Source organism: Hirsutella rhossiliensis (assembly GCF_020360975.1).
Source record: "Hirsutella rhossiliensis strain HR02 chromosome Unknown scaffold00015, whole genome shotgun sequence".
NCBI classification, from domain to species: Eukaryota; Fungi; Ascomycota; class Sordariomycetes; order Hypocreales; family Ophiocordycipitaceae; genus Hirsutella; species Hirsutella rhossiliensis.
Genome location: NW_025408681.1, coordinates 1,755,824 through 1,772,679, shown reverse-complemented (window position 1 = coordinate 1,772,679; position 16,856 = coordinate 1,755,824). Strand labels below are relative to the sequence as shown.

Sequence of the window (16,856 nt, the reverse complement as noted above, 5' to 3'; positions counted from 1 at the left end):
GTACGGTGTCGGGAGATGGATCATGGACATATCTGCTATTATCTGCCGAAAAGGTGAAGAGGTGGGGGTGTCTCTCTGTTTGCTTCTTTGAGTAGTCCGTCCTGAGTGTTCTGGTATTTAGCCTGATAAATGTAACTAGAATGCGTCTTCCTAAACAAGTGGCACTGTTTACTTGCATCATTGGCTAAGCTCTCGGAATGTAAGCATCCCACATCCAAGTTGCTGTATAAGTGCATTATATGCTCTCGGTAAAGCCTCGCTGCTGCTTGACACTGAACCTCCCCTGTTTGTACAAAGTTATATAGGTATAGAAACCCTTTTTACGTCTTAAATCTCAATAATCAGTCCTTGTTTTACCGTGCCTTTATCCTATCAGGCAAGCCGTAGGACCTACGTTCTAACACAACTGCTTCGGGGTCTAGCCGAGATTATAGGGGGGATTGTAACAGACAAGGGCATCGGACACCACGACGCATATAAGCAGAGTGTACAGTACTCTGTATCCATAAAGCGTCTTGTTCTTGGCGAATACCGCCACCATCTCCGATGCCCCGAATGCCCTGTCCTTCACCCCCTTTTTGTTGCGTCCATGTGACCTTCCTGTTCGTCATGTCAGCAACGGGCCCTGGGTGACTGTCAGTTACACGGAGAGCTCGCGTCGGCGCTCGATGGAGCTGACTGAGCCTTGTCGCCCCTCGAGGCACTCTGTTTGGACCAGATGGACGCTGCAGCTGGACAAACAGCCTTGACTGTGCGAGGGGGGTGTAAGCGGTGAAAAAGTTCCTCTGCGAAATAGAGGACAAGAAATATCAGCAAGGAAAAGGACGATAAAGATGGCAATCAAATCTACGCGTTGTCGTTGTGAGCAAGTACTGTAAGACGGATCCCCAACTTGGATCTTATCATATGCACCAGGCCACCCCGTGTCGCCCCACAACTTCCCCAGCTCTCCGCATCACGACTGTATAGCGGAGTAGCAGGTGTATGCGCATACATACATTCTCGCGCTATGAAGCGGCAAACAAGAAAGCCGTTTCCGTTCGAGGACGCCGGTATCGTCGTGGCTATGCCTATGCAGGCACTCGCCGGTACGTAGGCCTGACCGACCTCAGACTAGCTGGGGTCGGTCCGGTAGGACAAGACGGAACGGCATACATCCATGGAGGTGGTGGTGGCCACGGAGAGACACGAGTGTGCTTTGTTTTGTTTTCGTGCCCCCTTTGTCCCCTTTCAGTGTGCTCATCGCACGCGGTGGCCCTCCTCAAGACCAGCCGACGACTTGCATGCCCATGTATACCCCCGTGGCCAGTGGCCAGCGCCGCGGCGCAGATCAAGAATAGTCCCAGCATTCATGGCCTAGGCACTGCCCGTTTCCAGTGCCTCGAGCCCGTCTGGGGTCCCCATAGACTCCTATTTCACGCAACATTGCACACACGGGAGATAAATAGGCATACGCACACTCTCACACGCCTCCTTCCGTTAAGCATGGTCATGGCCCTCACGTGCCTGCGAGCTGCGCATGAGTCCCCAGACCGGTGCCTGATGGAGCGATGGGCCTTTGGTCTGGGGGGTTGTCATTCAGGGGTCCGGGCTGACAAGGGTCTCATGGTGGCCACGCTGCCACGGTCCTTCAGCCGCGTGGCGTGCGGGTGGTGCGTCTGCCTGCTTAGGCTACGCGAACGGCATCTCGCCGGCCTACCAAGGAGGCGGGGGGGATGCCCTTGTCCACTTATGAGGCCTCTATTGGCCAGCCTCAGGTTTTGAAGTCGCCAAAGTTGGATCGGCCCCGTCACATCGGCCTCGAGGGCTAGCGGGCGCACGAGGACCGGACTGGAGGGAGGGGAAGAATCTGGATTCTTTGTTCCTTCTTGTCAAATGGCACATGTGCACCTGGTCGTCCGAAATAAGTTCCAGACACGCTGCCCAACACCTTTGACTCACTTTGCGCCGGGGGCATGGCGCTATGGGCTATGGGGGAACCCGTGTTCGCTGACAGCTCCTTGTCGACTGCATCCCTCTGCGACTCAGGTTGTTGTATGTGTCCAACAAGGCGGGAAGCCCTTGACGCAAACGGTTCGGCCGGAAGAGGTGAAGTGACCGGAGGCGGCCGACATCAGCTTTTCTCGTTGGCGACGTGGCGTCCTCCCACCGCCACAACCGGGACGGCAAGGGGGCCATACCGGCCAAGTACCCTTGTTGCTCTGGTCGCCGCTCTGGACATGGGGATTCGAGCCGTGCGCGTGGGGGACGGGTTAAAGATTTGAATTGGCTGTCGTTGGCCGGTCATTGCGACGACGATGCTGGCCTGTCGTTTGCTTTTTGCAGAGCGGGCCTCTTTGGCACCAAGCCCTCTCGTAATGCAGCCCAGAGCCTGGGATCGTCGAGCGGCCTTGTTTGCCGGGACGCTGCAGACGCACAGTCAAATGCTGACGGGGGTCAGCAGTCGCGCGCCACGCCCACCATGCCGCGGCATTCGATGCCCTCGATGCTGCTCCTCACCGCGCCGGCCGGCTCAGTCCGCGTTGGCGGTCAGAGATGTTAAGCTTCCATCCCGTGTCCAAGGGTTGTTGTCACGGCACTATTTGCTTTTCGGAAGAGGGCAGCATGGCCTTGGCGAGCATCGGACGGCACGTACAATGTATGTACGGATTTGACGCACAATATACACGTACGCACACATGTACGGAGTATGTATGTATGTATATGCGTATCCGAGGTGCGTGACCAAGTGATTTGCATACTGCAAAAGCCGTCACCGTCACCGCGGCTTTTGCCGTGTCCGTAGGGGAGACGACGCCGTCGTTGAGGACCGTCGGTACTCAAGACATGCAGTCTTGCCGTCCCTGATTGTCGTTGACACGCCCCCCGCGATGAGACATTACGCACCAGCCTCAGAGCTGCCACGTAGCCGGTCACTTGAGCAGACTTGCGGCGGCTAGTAGGTGGTCCCGTCTCGGCTTCGGGTCCTGGGGGAATCCGAAATCGTCGTGGCGGCCCTGCATCCGCCCGTCGAGGTGCGTGCCCAATCCAATGCTTGGGCGTCGATCCTTTGCGATGTCACGGGTATGACAGCTCAGCGCACCCGGCGCATGACCTCGCTCTCGCTTGCTTTTCTGCCTTGTGGCATCGTGCGCGCAACAGAATTCCTGCGGCCGGTTTCGCTCGCCGCACACGGAGGAAGGGCGGGTACGTATCGTGATGGTTTCGTCTTCCCCTTTCTCTTTCTTTCCTTCGTCCGTCTGTCCATCCATCTAATTATCCATCCATCCATCCATTCATCCATCCATCGGGGGAACGGGACCCCAAATCCAGGGACGTGGGACGGCGGTGCCTTGCCTCGTCGTGCATGGGCTGCGTGCCCGAGCGTAGATTGCGACACAGCCTTGGTGGGCGAAAGAGCTGCTGGCTGAGGCCTCCATGTCCGCATTCAAGGCGAGAAGCCATCGACGACGAGGAGCGTCTCTGCAGGCTGCAGCAGCCACATGCAAAGCAAGGGGAGGGAGGGGGGTTCACTGAAAGGCGGGGTGAAGCCTCACGTGCATGGTTCAATCTACGGATACGTTAGGACAATGATTCTTGGCTACCCTATACATCGACGTGTTATCGTCGTCGACAGACGGATGGCTAGCAAACGGGCAACGCACATAATGTCCCTCCTGCCAGTATACTGTGCTTGGCAGCAGCAGCTGTAAACCGTTGGCAACCGAGACGAGGGAGGGAGGGTTTGAGGCAGAGACATGGGCGGCTGCCTCGGGCCGGGCTTGTTTCGTCCGTCCTCCTCTTTCTACCCCAGTGTAGAGCGAAAGTTCGACACAATGCTCGTTTGCGCGCGCGACGGCCCCAGTTCCGTATCCCGGGTCCGAGGTGGGAGGCGGCAGCAAAGGCCCGAAAGCACGGGCACGTCTCCGTTCCAGAGTGGAACAACGACCCGGGCGTGCTTGTGTTATTTCTCAACCTTTATGTGGATCGTGGATGGAGAAAGTTGGACCGAGATTGCATGCTTTGTCCCCTTACCTCTTATGAATTTATCCCTTTTTTATATCTTTAAAGTCATTGGCGATTTCTTACATATCCATTGTAAAGACTGGAGACTTTTGCAGTCGCGCCCTCTGACCGGAGTCCACCTTTGACGACTTTTTCTTCACGTGGGTCTGGATGGGTCTGGATTGCGGAGTGAAGACAGAATTTGGTGCTCTAAATCGGTACATTCTGCAATAGAGGGAGATGAGGCATGACATTGATGCAAAAGCCTACCGGATGGTCTAGATCATGGCTGTAATCTCAACAACCCCGAATGGTTACAGGTAGAACCCCCCCGTTGCCTTGACTCGACCGTTCTCTTCTCTTGTTCCCGGCAACATGCACGGAAGACTGCAAGAAGGATTCGACATTGGCCCCATCCAATAATAAACGAATAGCCCCATCTGATATAACCGGGGCGTGCTCGTAGCATGGACGAGAAGCCGAGGGTAGAGGATACCACATCTGTCTCGAGGTATTCGTACCCACAGATAGATAGCATGTACTGGCTACGCCGTTTTGCGTGGAGAGATACCGCCGCATTGTTGACAAGCATCCGCCTGAGCCAAGACGGATGTTTCCACCGGCCGCGCATCGATGCACCGTAGAATGGCCGGTCTTGCGCTTTGCGCATGATGCTCTTGTCCGTTCACGGTGCAGGAAACACATGAACAGCTCCATGTGCAACGTTGGGTCCGATTCTGTTGCCGCACCTTGGGCGAGACGCCGAGTGCATCGGATGCCACCACGAAGGCTAATGGCCTTTGCCAAACTGAGGCTATTACACATACGGTACAGCAGTATTTGTACAGCAGACTCCAGGCCATCGGACTCCAGGCCATCGGACTCCAGGCCATCAGGCTCCCCTCGTACCTTTTGCGGGTTCTCGGCGCGGCTCCACCTCCCTCCAAGGGGGCGAAAACAGCTGTCGCCTCGGGCCCTCAACCCCGAACTTCCATACCAGGACCAGACGCCCTTTCCTATTAATAAAGAGCACATCCGAATATCAAATACCCTACTGACCGGCTATCCGCTACAGTTTCGTGAGTACTTGAAGTATACAGCCACACGCCCTCCGTAACGGATGGTCACGAAGAGCGGAACCATGAGACGAACCGGCAATGGCATAGCCCGTCACGCACATGCAAACATGACCCTACAGTATGTATATGCCGGGAATGTTGCTCGCAACTGCACCGTAGCAGTCAGCCAATCTAAGTTCATCAGGTAGGCAGCATGTAACTTGGTATAATTAGGCCGAGTGAGCCAGCCGCGCAGTCCGAGGCCCTACATCCAATGTATGTGCAGACGTGGCGTGAGCATCCGACCAACAGTAGGTCATCCAGTACACTTGGAATCGTGTGTTCCCCACGAGCCAACTGCATTGTAAAGCGCACGAGGCAACCGTTGCAGTTGTCCTCGCCGTGGCCGTCGTCGGGTCCCCGCCCTGCACGGTCCGTACGCGAGCGGATCCCCGGCGCGGCCACCGGAGTGACGACGTCTCCTGGCTCTCCCGGCTGAGGTGTGACCGTGTCTGCTGCTGCTGCTGCTGCGACCATGAGAAGCAGCACAACCGCCGGAGATGGTTTATGCAGGGTCCGATGGGCCGTCGGTCTGGGTCCGCGACCGAGAGCACATGTGCCGCGTGACGGCTTCGTCGTCCCTTTCTTCCGCTGACAGCAGAGCGGACCCTTTCTGTGTATGAGGCCGAAAAGAGATATGTGTAATTACAGAGCAGAGTGGCCAAGGCGCAGTCATTCCATGGCCACGTCGTACCACCCCCCCTCATGCTACAAAGGAGCCCCAGGCATGGGCGCCTGTCATTCAGTAGTCGGACTTCCCTCCCCCCCCTTCCCCTCCTTCAAGTCGGGAGGATTTCACTTTTCAGGGTCCTTCTCCTCTTTCTTGCTCGGTCACGCGTGGGGGTTTGGCCCTTTCATGCGTCTTCGAAAGTTCTGTGGGACTCGTCTGGCCAAGGTCATGCGGCGCAATATTACCGCATTTACTTGCCTGCACACTTTATATTGTACGCTGTCACACAGATCTTTTGTTTGCTGGAAGCTGTATTTCTGTGACTCCCAAGGCGGTGATGCACCGACACCGAGTACGTTCATACTGCCTTACATACAATCAAGGCATGAGCTTGCTTGCCCCCCCATTCCCATCTTTCTTACACGGAAAGCCCCGAGAAAGACGCCTGGACTCGTCACTTGACGCCTCCCCCGCCTTTCAACCCCCGTCGGCCAGAGACAGGTGGCCGGGTGGCTTGGCCGGACAAAGGCAGGGATAGTTACCGAGGCTCGTTGTGCTTGACAACTTTTTTTCCCCGTCTGTCCTGTGACCGTAAGCGTACCCGAGCTTTATTTTTCCGATTCCAACGAGCATGGTGCGTGTGTGCATGGTTGGAGAAGTAGCCAGCCGGTGTCTTTGCCTCGGTGTTGATACAGGGTTTTGGACGAAACGGCCGGCTTTTGGGAAGAGGCCATGAATAGTAAAGAAGTATAGGTCAATTGCCAGGTGTAATGTATTGCGGCTCCTGGCTAGATGGACCAGAAGGCGCACTGCTTGCGCCACCAGTCATTGCCCGTGCCATTTCTCGAGAAATGCGCTTTGTTTCTTTCCCATGGACCGACCCTATCCCGCGTGACCAGGGAAAACGACGCAGGAACAAAATTGCAAGACAGCAAAAAAATAAAGAAATCAATATTCGTTTATTTTCCTCGTCAAAAGTCATTTCTCAGAGGACAGCTTTCATCCATTTCTCCCTTACCTGCCTCGCCCTCAACCGCCCGCTCGAGCGTACATACAGGCTGCGCAGTCCACCCCCCCTTCTCCCTTTGCCCCCCATTCTTTGTCTCGCCCTCCAACTTCTCCAGCCTCCCCCGGCCGTGTCACCTCAGCCAGGCCAGGCCCGACCGTCTGGGGAAAAAGACGCTCGCTTATCTGGGGATCTGAGCACCTTCTCCCTCCCCCGCATGCCTCTCTGTAGGCCCGACGCCGCCAGCATGAATAGAATAAAGGCTGGAATTCTTGTCGCCTATTTCTTTTTGTCGCCGCTCCCCACCCCCTTCTCACCACGCCCTCCCATTCCTGCGGCCGAGGACCGGCAGTGACGACACTTGTGTTCTCTTTGACTCCTTGAGCTTTGGCCCGACGTCCAGCGCACCGGCCCACCAGCCCGTCTTAGACGCCATCTCGGGTCGTCCTTACACGGCCGTCTCGTGCCGGCGCCTTCGTTTTACTCACCGAACCCGCCGATGATGATGGTACGTGGCTTGGGTATGTGGCAACGACGCCCGGCCAGTAGCGTGCGGCTTGTAGGAAACTCGCTTCCTGTCTGGTCTCGCTATTTTGCGGCGTAAAGATGGCTGGCAGCAGCACTACCTATGATGAGCCAGGGCAATTTAGACATTGGATGGTGTGTCACTGCGCTTCGCATGCGCACGCACCACAAAGCAACCCATCGCATTGTGACAGGTGATAGCGGCCAGCAACTCGGCCTCTTTCCCACCCGATACCACAAGATATTAGAGGAAATAGCCCGGTTCCCGTCGCCCGTTTCATCCCCCACCCCCCTTTTTCGCGTGCCCATTTGAGCAAAAAGCAAGCAAAAGGGGGAGGGCGTGTCGCATTGGGGGGAGAAGCTGCCCGTGCCCAGGTCCGGTCGCTGCTTGCGGTGCCGACCTTTGTCGGGAGGCGCTACCAACGGGGTGTGTTTTTGTTTTTGGCGCCGAGGAAGAAGAAGCACGGCGTGCCGGCGATGGCTAATTCTTTCTTCGTACCTGGCATCTGAAACACGCCGCTTTCCACCTACGTGCTGTATCTCGTCCTATACGGAGCAGCATTTTTAATCGTCTCCGTGTACATACATACAGTACAGTACATGTAAAGGAAGCAAAGATGGCCTCCGTCTCGCACCAGTAGCCCGGCGATGCAGGAACGCGCGCTTCGCCAAGGGAGCCCTTGAACCTCGGCTGCCGTCCAACCAGAAAGGCCTCCCGTTGCAAATTGTCCACAACCATCCTGCTAGCACAGTTCGGGCCGTCGTGGGGCCGTCACTGCATCGTCCCTTCGCCCTGGCTGTGGCGGGCCGTCGCCGTCCGTCCACACCTCGCCCGATGCTTCCCAACCTTGCGACGCAATAACTATTCCAAGCAATACAGGTTTGAGGCGGTGCCACAGTGTAGAGTCCGAGCAACGACAAGAATAGGCCGAGATGCCCTCCCAACATCCTCAGCCGGGCGGGCACCTGCGCCGCAGAGGGGGATGGGGCAAGGCAGAGTGGCCGAAAAGAAAAATCACCATGGCCTACCTCTGCACATGGCTCCAATGCTACGCAGTCTGGGGTCCCGCGACGTGCCTGGTGCGGGCAAGGGGGAAAGGCCCTGCGAGGCACATGATATCATTTCGATGCTGGCGTGTCCCCCCTTGCTTTGCGCCTCCTCCGCATTGCCAAAGCGGAAAGGAATCGTTTTCTCGAGAAAACAAAAAAGCAAGCCCTTGATGAATGCGAGAGACGAGGGGAGGCGTGTGAGACAGCGCCCCAAGGGGAGAATGGGAGCTCACCAAAAGAAAAGAAGTACTTTGACCAGGAAGAGGCGCCTCATTGGGGCCAAAGACACGCTCCCGCTTGCTGTTCCGCCGCGCCGGGACTCGCAGGGGGTGAGACGGGGAGCTCTGCCGTGGCTGGATCGGGGATCTGACACCCCCCTTTTCTTTCACCCCTCCCCTCTTTGCTCTCGCAATAATCTGTCGTAAATGACTATCCACGACCGAGAGTCAAGAAAAGATCGTTCCAGTCACTCGGGGCTGATGGCGCAGCTCGCGCCCCCTCCCGTCGTCGGCGGCCGCACAGCCTTGGCATATCCAACGTCCATGGGGTTAGTAAGGCACTGCGCATTGGGCCTAGAGTACCTGTGCTGCTGCTCCCTAGTGCATTGTCGTAGATGATGAGATTTACACTCGCGCGCGGTCCAAGTGCCGGGTCGGAGGCGGCCCACCCCGCCCAAGAGCGATGGCGGTGGCCGACACGGGGGACGGGGCCAACCGACGCCTCGGGCCCTCAGTGGACAGGAGAAGAACTGCGCGAGAACCGCACGACAAAAGACAAGCGCATACACAGCTGCACGCTCCCCTGTGAAGAAACCAAAAACTCCGGGCGTCGGGGCGCGCTTGTCGGCTTCTCTCACGTCCCGCCTGAGTGGGAACCCCCGGAAGCTCTCCAGGGGTCTTAGGGCAGCGGTCTTAGGGCAGCGTTCTTGCAGTACATACAGTACATACTACTCCGTAGTAGCGCTAATGAAAAACCCCCGGCCGGGCAGCGACAGGCGAGTTACGCGGAGCCAGGGGCCGGGCGAGCGGGTGACCCTCCAGAGTGCGCGCGCTTGACATTCCCCTCACCGAACGGCGGTGGGCGCCGTCGACGCTCGCGTGGCTTGGAGGCTCTGCTTCCCATTCGTCGGGCTGACGCTCATCTGACAGTGTCGAGAGAGCTTGCTTTCTCTTGCCGCAATCAAAGGTGGCTGACACACTGTGCATACTCTTCTCTTCTCTTCTCTTCTCTTCTCCTCGTTGTTTCGTTTTGCTTCCTTCTTTTCGTACCATGTCTTGCTTCACTTCTGCCGCGGCGGCGACCCGGATGTCTGGCGGCAGGGTCCATCCCGTCGTTGGCATTGGCGCCATTGGGGGCATCGGCCAAGGGCCTCGACCGACTGACTGCTGTAAGCAGATACCATATGCAGATACTGTATGTACAAGGGATGGGCCGAGTTGCGCACGCAGCTGCACGCTGGCGAATGCCGAGCGCCTTCCGGGCTCATGTCTGGGTTCCAATGCCGCCGTCTCTCTTCAACCCTTCTTTTCTTCAGCTTCTTCGATGCCCAGAGTCGTGAATTGGTCAAGGCCATCATGGAAGTCTCATCCAAGATACTGGCTCGCCTCCACTAAGATGCCTTACCCTCCCAACGCCCTCGACAGGCTGCCTCCCGTCTTGCGGCCACGACCACCACCGCAAGCCACGCGGGAGGGTGGTTCGCTGCTCGTAGCGGCCCAAGTTCCAGGCACTCGGGGCAGGCTAGCAAGTCCGGGGAACAGGGGCCCGGCGTACCGTCACCAATGGCATCCCCTCATGACACCCCAATGACACGGCGCCACCCGCCTGCCGCGGGGGCTGACGGTCTCTCCACTGCGGCCGTTTCTTCGCCCTGATAATAAAGAAGCATGCCGCAGCACCCTCACCGTAGAAAGGAGAAGAATGGGTTGGGAGATGGGCTGCTCCATGCTCACTCTCTTGATGCACCAATAGCCGTCCGTACATGCTGTATAGCCATCATGCAGGCAAGTCGTATTATGACTGCATCGTCTAAAGATGGAACATTCGATGCATGCAACAAGGGGAGAGAACAGCTCTCTGCAACGTCTTTGCACCAGTAAATCTGTACGTCGGGGATAGGCATGGACATGAGAGGATTTGAGTAAAAGTCGGTTCATGTAATAAGAAATTATCTACTAATTAAACCGGCCTGTCGTTGGACCAGGCGAGCGGGATACCGGCGGTGCGGAGAATGCACGCCCCCCAGGGGCAAGCCGTTTCCATCGTTGACACGTCCCGGATAACCAAGCCGCTCCAGGGATGCTCGTAGCGCAGCATGCGCCGCATCCGGACAGAGAGTCGAAATAATGCACAATATACTCGATGCGCGTCAAACACCTGGCCCCTTTGATCATGTCGGAAGTGAGGACCCGTATCGTCGGGGCTCCCGCGCGGGATAGACACGTTACATCGTCTTTACCACGCGACAAGCCGCAAACGAGCTGGGCCTCATTGCCTGCGGATGGCTCATGTCAAGCCTGGCAAGAGCCGTAATGCGATGCATTTACGAATAGACACCCGTGGTTACCGCACCTTGCTGTACGACCAGATGCCGGCCCGTGACCGGTAAATATACCGCACGGCATGTCATCGCAGGGCCCTTTGAGCCATGACTGTCTTGGCGCAGGCAGATCGATGGAAGCCATCCGCTGGCGGTGAAGCGGGTCGACTTCCGCGGTCCCGAAAGTTGGGTTCGCGGAACCAGGGCCAAGGTTGAGATGGGAAATGACAATTTACAATTTTGCTCGCGCCATCGCCCACGAACTCGTTTACCGCTCTGGTGTCTCAGGCGAGTGCAGACAGTTGGGAGCGCGGAGCTGGTCCGCAGCCTGGACCTGGATGCAATCAATCACCAGGGCACAAAAAGCAACCGAGGGGACGAATCCGAGCTGAAGAAAATCTGACGTGTCAAGCGCTTGTGTGTTGGGAGCCAAAACACAAGAGTTCTTTTGTAACCCGTCACCTATCGTAATGGTAGAGCAGAGCTGGAGCATACCGGCGGGCATACCGGTCTGGTGAAGACGGCAGTCACGAGAGGGCCAAAAGGGCTAACCAGGGGCAAAGCGTTAGCAGTTGTCAAGCTTGGTTCAGTGCCCTGGTGACTGTTTCTTTTCTCCCTCGAAGAAGGAAAAATTTCTTCCACGCACCAGAGCCATGGCATCTCGCCTGTCATCTTGCCTGTAGGGGGACGGCAGAGGCGTCAATGCGAAATGACCTGCAGGCGTCGTCCACTGTAAGGAAGCGCCGACGAGTCCGGACGAACAACTCGTCGGGGCCGTCGCCGTCCGATGCTATGCCATACGGCAGCTCCGGGTTGTGCGCAAAGGACAAGGGCTGCAAGCTGTCCCAGGTGACCTGGGCCATGTTTCGAGGCTGTCGCAGACCCTCTTTGTGCAGCACGCCCGTCTTGTCGCGACGCAGAGCCCCATGATCTCGGGACCGCAAGTCCAGGGGGAAAGCGTGACGACGGATCAGAGATAGTCGCTGACTGTGCGCATGGGGCGGAATGGCGGCGATGGGCGCACACGGCCGGCGCTCGCAGAGATCTGGCGCACTCTCCCAGGGGGCTCCCAGGGGAGTGCGTCACTGGGTCAGCTGCCCGGTGCGCTGGAGCCACTGGCAGCGTCGTCGGTACGTCGCATCAATCCAGAGGTCACGGCGCAGCATCATCGCCCACGCAGCGGACAAGAAAAAAAAAAGGCCGACGCAAGGCACATCTGATGAAGGCTGAGGCATGTCCAGACACCGCTGGGCTGGGGTTCGGGAAAGCCGCTCGTCTCGTGAACACGTTTAGCTGCCAAGTCTCGATGGCTGGAACACGATTGCGCCGCTGGTGTACAGACCGCTGGTGTACAGACCGCTGGTGTATAGAGAGACCTGATGTCTCGAGCCGGTGCAAGCCTGTGCCTGAAGAATAAGAAAGAACCGGGGGGCATGGTCGGACCCCAGGATTCCAGTTTACAGTAGCAAAAGATGACAATGTGATACCGTGCCGTGCTGGGAACGACCAAGACAGGCGCAGTGCGCGTGGAGAACGGCCGCGGCACAAGTCCGACGACGGAAACGCATCTGAACGAGCTTTCGGCGGTCAAGGCCGCACGACGTGACCTGTTCAAAGATTCCAGAGCCCTTACGAGCCCTTACCAATCAACGGAACCGGCCTTCAAGAATAGCTGCCAATTGGCGGCCATGCCGAAGCGGAAGCGCGCACCCAAAGTGGCGGCAGTCACATGATGGCAAGACTGACCGCACCGCGCTGGGGCCACAGGGCTGCGAAGAGGAGGCTGATTCAGGGCCGGCAAGCAAACGGAGCTGTCCTCGTCTGAACGGCCGTATTTGCCAAAAAGGTCTCTCCGTCCAGGCCAAGTGCAGAGCGAGAACTGCTGCTACAAGAGGACTAGCGCAAAGTAGTTTCGCTATTCCATGTTGGGCAGTATACGGGGCCCGAGGGCATGGGGGACCGCAGGAAAAGTAGTGCCTCTTCGGGAAAAGCGTCTTTTGCGTCCGGTCAGCTGGCAAGAGCAGCCGGCAGCTCCCCGACCCAGAGGGTTGTCCTTTCCCCCCAAATTCCCTTGCGGTGACGGCTCCCCCCCTGCTGGCGCGGCCGGTACTTCAGGCAGTACTGAGAAGCATGTACACAGTACATATGGTGGGACTTTTTGCCAGGGTTTCTGTCAGCAGGCCAAGGCAGTGCCTGGGTCCGCCTTCGGTATTCATGACGGCCTGCGCCCAGAGAGGCTGGGTACCGGAAGGCTTGAATAGGTACGTGTGTCCGTAGACCTCATTCAGAGAATTTCGCACCCCTCCCCCACCCCACCCCACCCCCTCTCCACCGCACGCCCTCCCTCACCTTCCCCCGGCCCAGGCCCTTGCCTCCTCGTTGTGTTCGTTGGCGTTGGGTCCACGAGTTACAAGAGCCAGATGTACTTCACCGCGACTCCCTTTAAGGTTCCCCCCCCAATCCCACCACCATCAGTCGCCTCCCCGAGAACACGCCAACCTTAATAACCACATCCTCTTCCCCAGACACGCTCTTGTTGTCCCTCTTCCCTCTCCTCATCCTTTCACATTGCATATCAGCGACTTTGCGAGCATTTAGCACCTTTCCCTCATTCTCGGCGCCCGCTCTGAGGAACCCCCACCTGCCTCGACACTCTCTTCGCCGCGATATAGCACAACCCATCAGAGCCGCGCCAAACAACGTCGCCTGCCTCTGGTTCGCGCCTCCAGCCCACAATCGAAGCCACTCAAGCCTTTGAGTTGGCGATTGCATCTCACCACACATCTACGCCCTTCCCCTTGCCCGACGACGCACGCCCCGCTGGCTGAGCATCCCTCGGCCACCGCCTCCCGATTCTCCAGACACCCGCTCCATCGAGCGGCCATGCCTTACAGGTTAGACACGCACGTCTTGACCGTGGACGCCAACGTGATCCACAAGGTCGACACTGCAAATCCAGCCAACCTCTTTAGCATGTGGACGGGTATGTCGCTGTGCTGGCCTACCTTCCGACCACGACGCTGACCATGCGCAACGCAGTCTTCTCACGCTGCGCCGACTCCGTTGAACAGGGCCGCAGACTTGAAAACCTGAGCTGGCGCCTTTGGCAAAGAGAGCAGCTCGTTGACAACGGAGGCAAACCCCTCCCAGCCACCGCTCCCGAAGCCGTCACCACCACCCAAGCCCTGCCCCAAAACTTCCTTGCCGAGACCAAGCTGCCCGAGGTCCCCGAGCTCTCTGGAAGCGTCGAGTCGCTCCATGACGACGAGGCTGTCGAGTTCACCTCCGTATCCGCGCCTCTCGAGATCCGCCCCAGGATACGAAGACTCGACTCGTCGACCAGCAGCCGAAGCAAGCGAGACCGCCACATTAGCTCCGACGACTTCGAGAAGATGATTGTGTCGATTGTCAAGGACAAGACACCGCTCTCTGCACCCACGCAAACCTCTATCCCCATGCCGCCGCACAAGAGCCTACCTCTCCCGGTGGCCCCAGCCTTTGAACGCTCTGGCTCGACCACCACCGAGTCGCAGTCGCCGTCCAAGAACTCGGACCACCATTCGGAGGCTTCGCACCCTTCGCCGCTACCCCAGCAGGCCACCAATGTCGTCCGAGGATTCTCCCCTTCCCGGACCTCCATCTTCTCCCAGTACCTCCAAGCCCCCGCGTCCGACGTCACCATTCCCGAGCCCAGCTCTTCTCCCGCCCCTCGGCTTGTGCAGCCTAAGAAGCAGCCGGCCAAGTTTGCTCTCGGAGGATCTTGCTCGCCAAGCGAGCAGGGCCAGAGCGTCGAGAACCTGAAGCCCATCCCCGCCGTCGCCGGCAAGAAGCCAATGTTTCAGATCGGTGGTTCCTCCGAAGAAGAGGGCTCCCTCAAGAGTGCCTTTCTCTCCCCGCGACCCGCCTCTGGCCTAGGGGCGCCCAAGAAGCAGACGTCTTTTAGCAACCATGTCGCGACTTACACCATTGGCCAGAGCGACCCAGCCGTCGACTCCGACACCGAGTACGTCGATGAGAGTGCCATTGATGATGACGACGACTCATCCGACTGGGAGGACTCGGTCGAGGACAGCGGCAAGTCGAGCGTCGACGACAAGTTTTTCCAGCGCGTTCCGTCCAAGGCCAACCTGACTTCGCGACCATCGCTCATCACCCTCATGTTGGCGCAAAACGAGCGAGCCAAGAACCTGGGCAACCATGCTTCGCAGTCGACGTCTGCCATCCCCAGGTCGCGCGCAGGACCGAGTGCCCCGTCGCTGGGCGGCTCCCCCAACGACTCGGACGAGGCCCCCCTCATGATGAAGGGCACGCATCACTCGACGTTGAAGCCCATCAGCGAAATCCCTCGATCGACCGCTCAACCCATTGCCGTCACGGTCAGCCGCGCCTCGGCTCAGGCTGCCCTCTCGCCGCGCACCACGCGCCGGAACATGCTCGCCACGGAGTTGACCGAGTCCCTCCGACGCCATCTCCTTTGGGAGCGCCAGCAAAAATCGTCGACGGCCAACGCGGTCTTGAAACGGCGCCACACTTCGCATGACGTGGCCAACTTGAAGCAATTCCCGGAGAAGCCCTGCCTGAAGAAGGCTGAGGACGACGACGCCACCAGCTGGAACCAGTACTTCTCCAGGGAGGCGCTTCACGGATACCATTCCAAGGGCTGGTGAAGCTTGTTAATAAAATGACACGATACCACGGCAGTTACATCAAAGTCCTCACAAGACGAAAGCAGATTTCGACTGGCGATGCCACTTGGCAACCTCGCCGTGTATATCTCAAAGGCGTACAAAACTCTCTTCGCTCGCAACGCAATCTTGGCTGCGGCACGGCTCTGTGCTGTGATGGCCGCGGAAAAAGGTCACGATTTTCTCACTTAATACCATGATCCAGCTTGCCAGCATCACGCGCTCGCTCGGGATACATGAAGGAAAGGGACCCCTCGACAGGGAGTCCTCATTGTTTGTTTTTGGTTCTGCACTTTGCGCGGCGTTTCTTTCCGATGATACCAAGGTCTGACGTTGGTGGCTTTTTCACCGCCACCTCCCACGGGAGCTCACGCGTTCATGTATTTTGGCCGATACGAAGCTATTGGTAGTGTGTACTTTATGGACCATTGAGGGATCAAGACGCGGACTATGCCCCCAGGGGCGCCGTTGGGCAGAAAGGCGAGAAGGTATGATCCCTCAGACGGGAGGCGAGCGGGCACAGAGGCAGCGAGCCACCAAAAATGGGGAAGCGGGGATGGATAATGACGACTTCCCACTGGAAGGCCAGTTGGGCAGGGAAGGGGAGAAGGGCAATAGGCCACCAAAAGATTGATGGTTTCGCCCCCAAAAAGAAGTTTACATCTAAAAAGAGAAGTTTGCGAAGGCACGCAGACGCAAGCCATGGCCGTAGAGGCGCTCGTGACAGTGGAAGTGATGATTGTTTGATGGGGAGGAGGTGCGTCTCGGACGAGTCACATGGCATCGACATTGGATGATGGCGAGTCGAGGAATGAATGGCTGAAGCGCAAACAGCCGTTTGGACAAGAGGATTAGGCTTTTGCCTAACAAAGGCTACCTCTGGATTTGCTGGACGCCGGAACGTAGGGCCGATTGAGCTCTGGGCTGCAATGGCTCAAGTGAATGAATCATTCAAGTGCAGCCGGGTTGATTCACTCTGTCGCTACCGGCGGAGCTTGGGGTCGCCCGTGATGTTCCTAGGGGGGGGATGAGAGGTGGTCGACGGCATCTCGGACCGACAGACAAGCGGGGAGGGAGAGTTGACTTGGACGGGACTGGATCGATCAGGGATGCGATTGCGATTTTCCCGAAAGACAGTTACAGTACGTAGTTGGTTGGCTTAGGTAAGGCAACCCGGTCAGGCGGCGCGCGGGCGGCGATCAAGAGGGCACCGACACGCACCGACACGCACCGACACGCACACACACGCACGCCCGAATCAAAGGACGAGGCAGGCGGC

At 57.9% G+C, this 16,856-nt stretch overlaps 1 protein-coding gene across 1 annotated transcript; it reads left to right on the top strand.

Moving 5' to 3' along the window:
• Positions 1–13,775: 13,775 nt before the first annotated feature.
• On the top strand, positions 13,776–15,559 carry HRG_10428 (uncharacterized protein; the record flags this gene model as incomplete). The annotated part of the gene is made up of 3 exons (XM_044868899.1): positions 13,776–13,875; positions 13,932–14,377; positions 14,426–15,559. 3 exons carry the CDS (start codon positions 13,776–13,778, stop codon positions 15,557–15,559), a joined length of 1,680 nt encoding a protein of 559 aa, XP_044716254.1.
• Between the last annotated feature and the right edge of the window lie 1,297 nt (positions 15,560–16,856).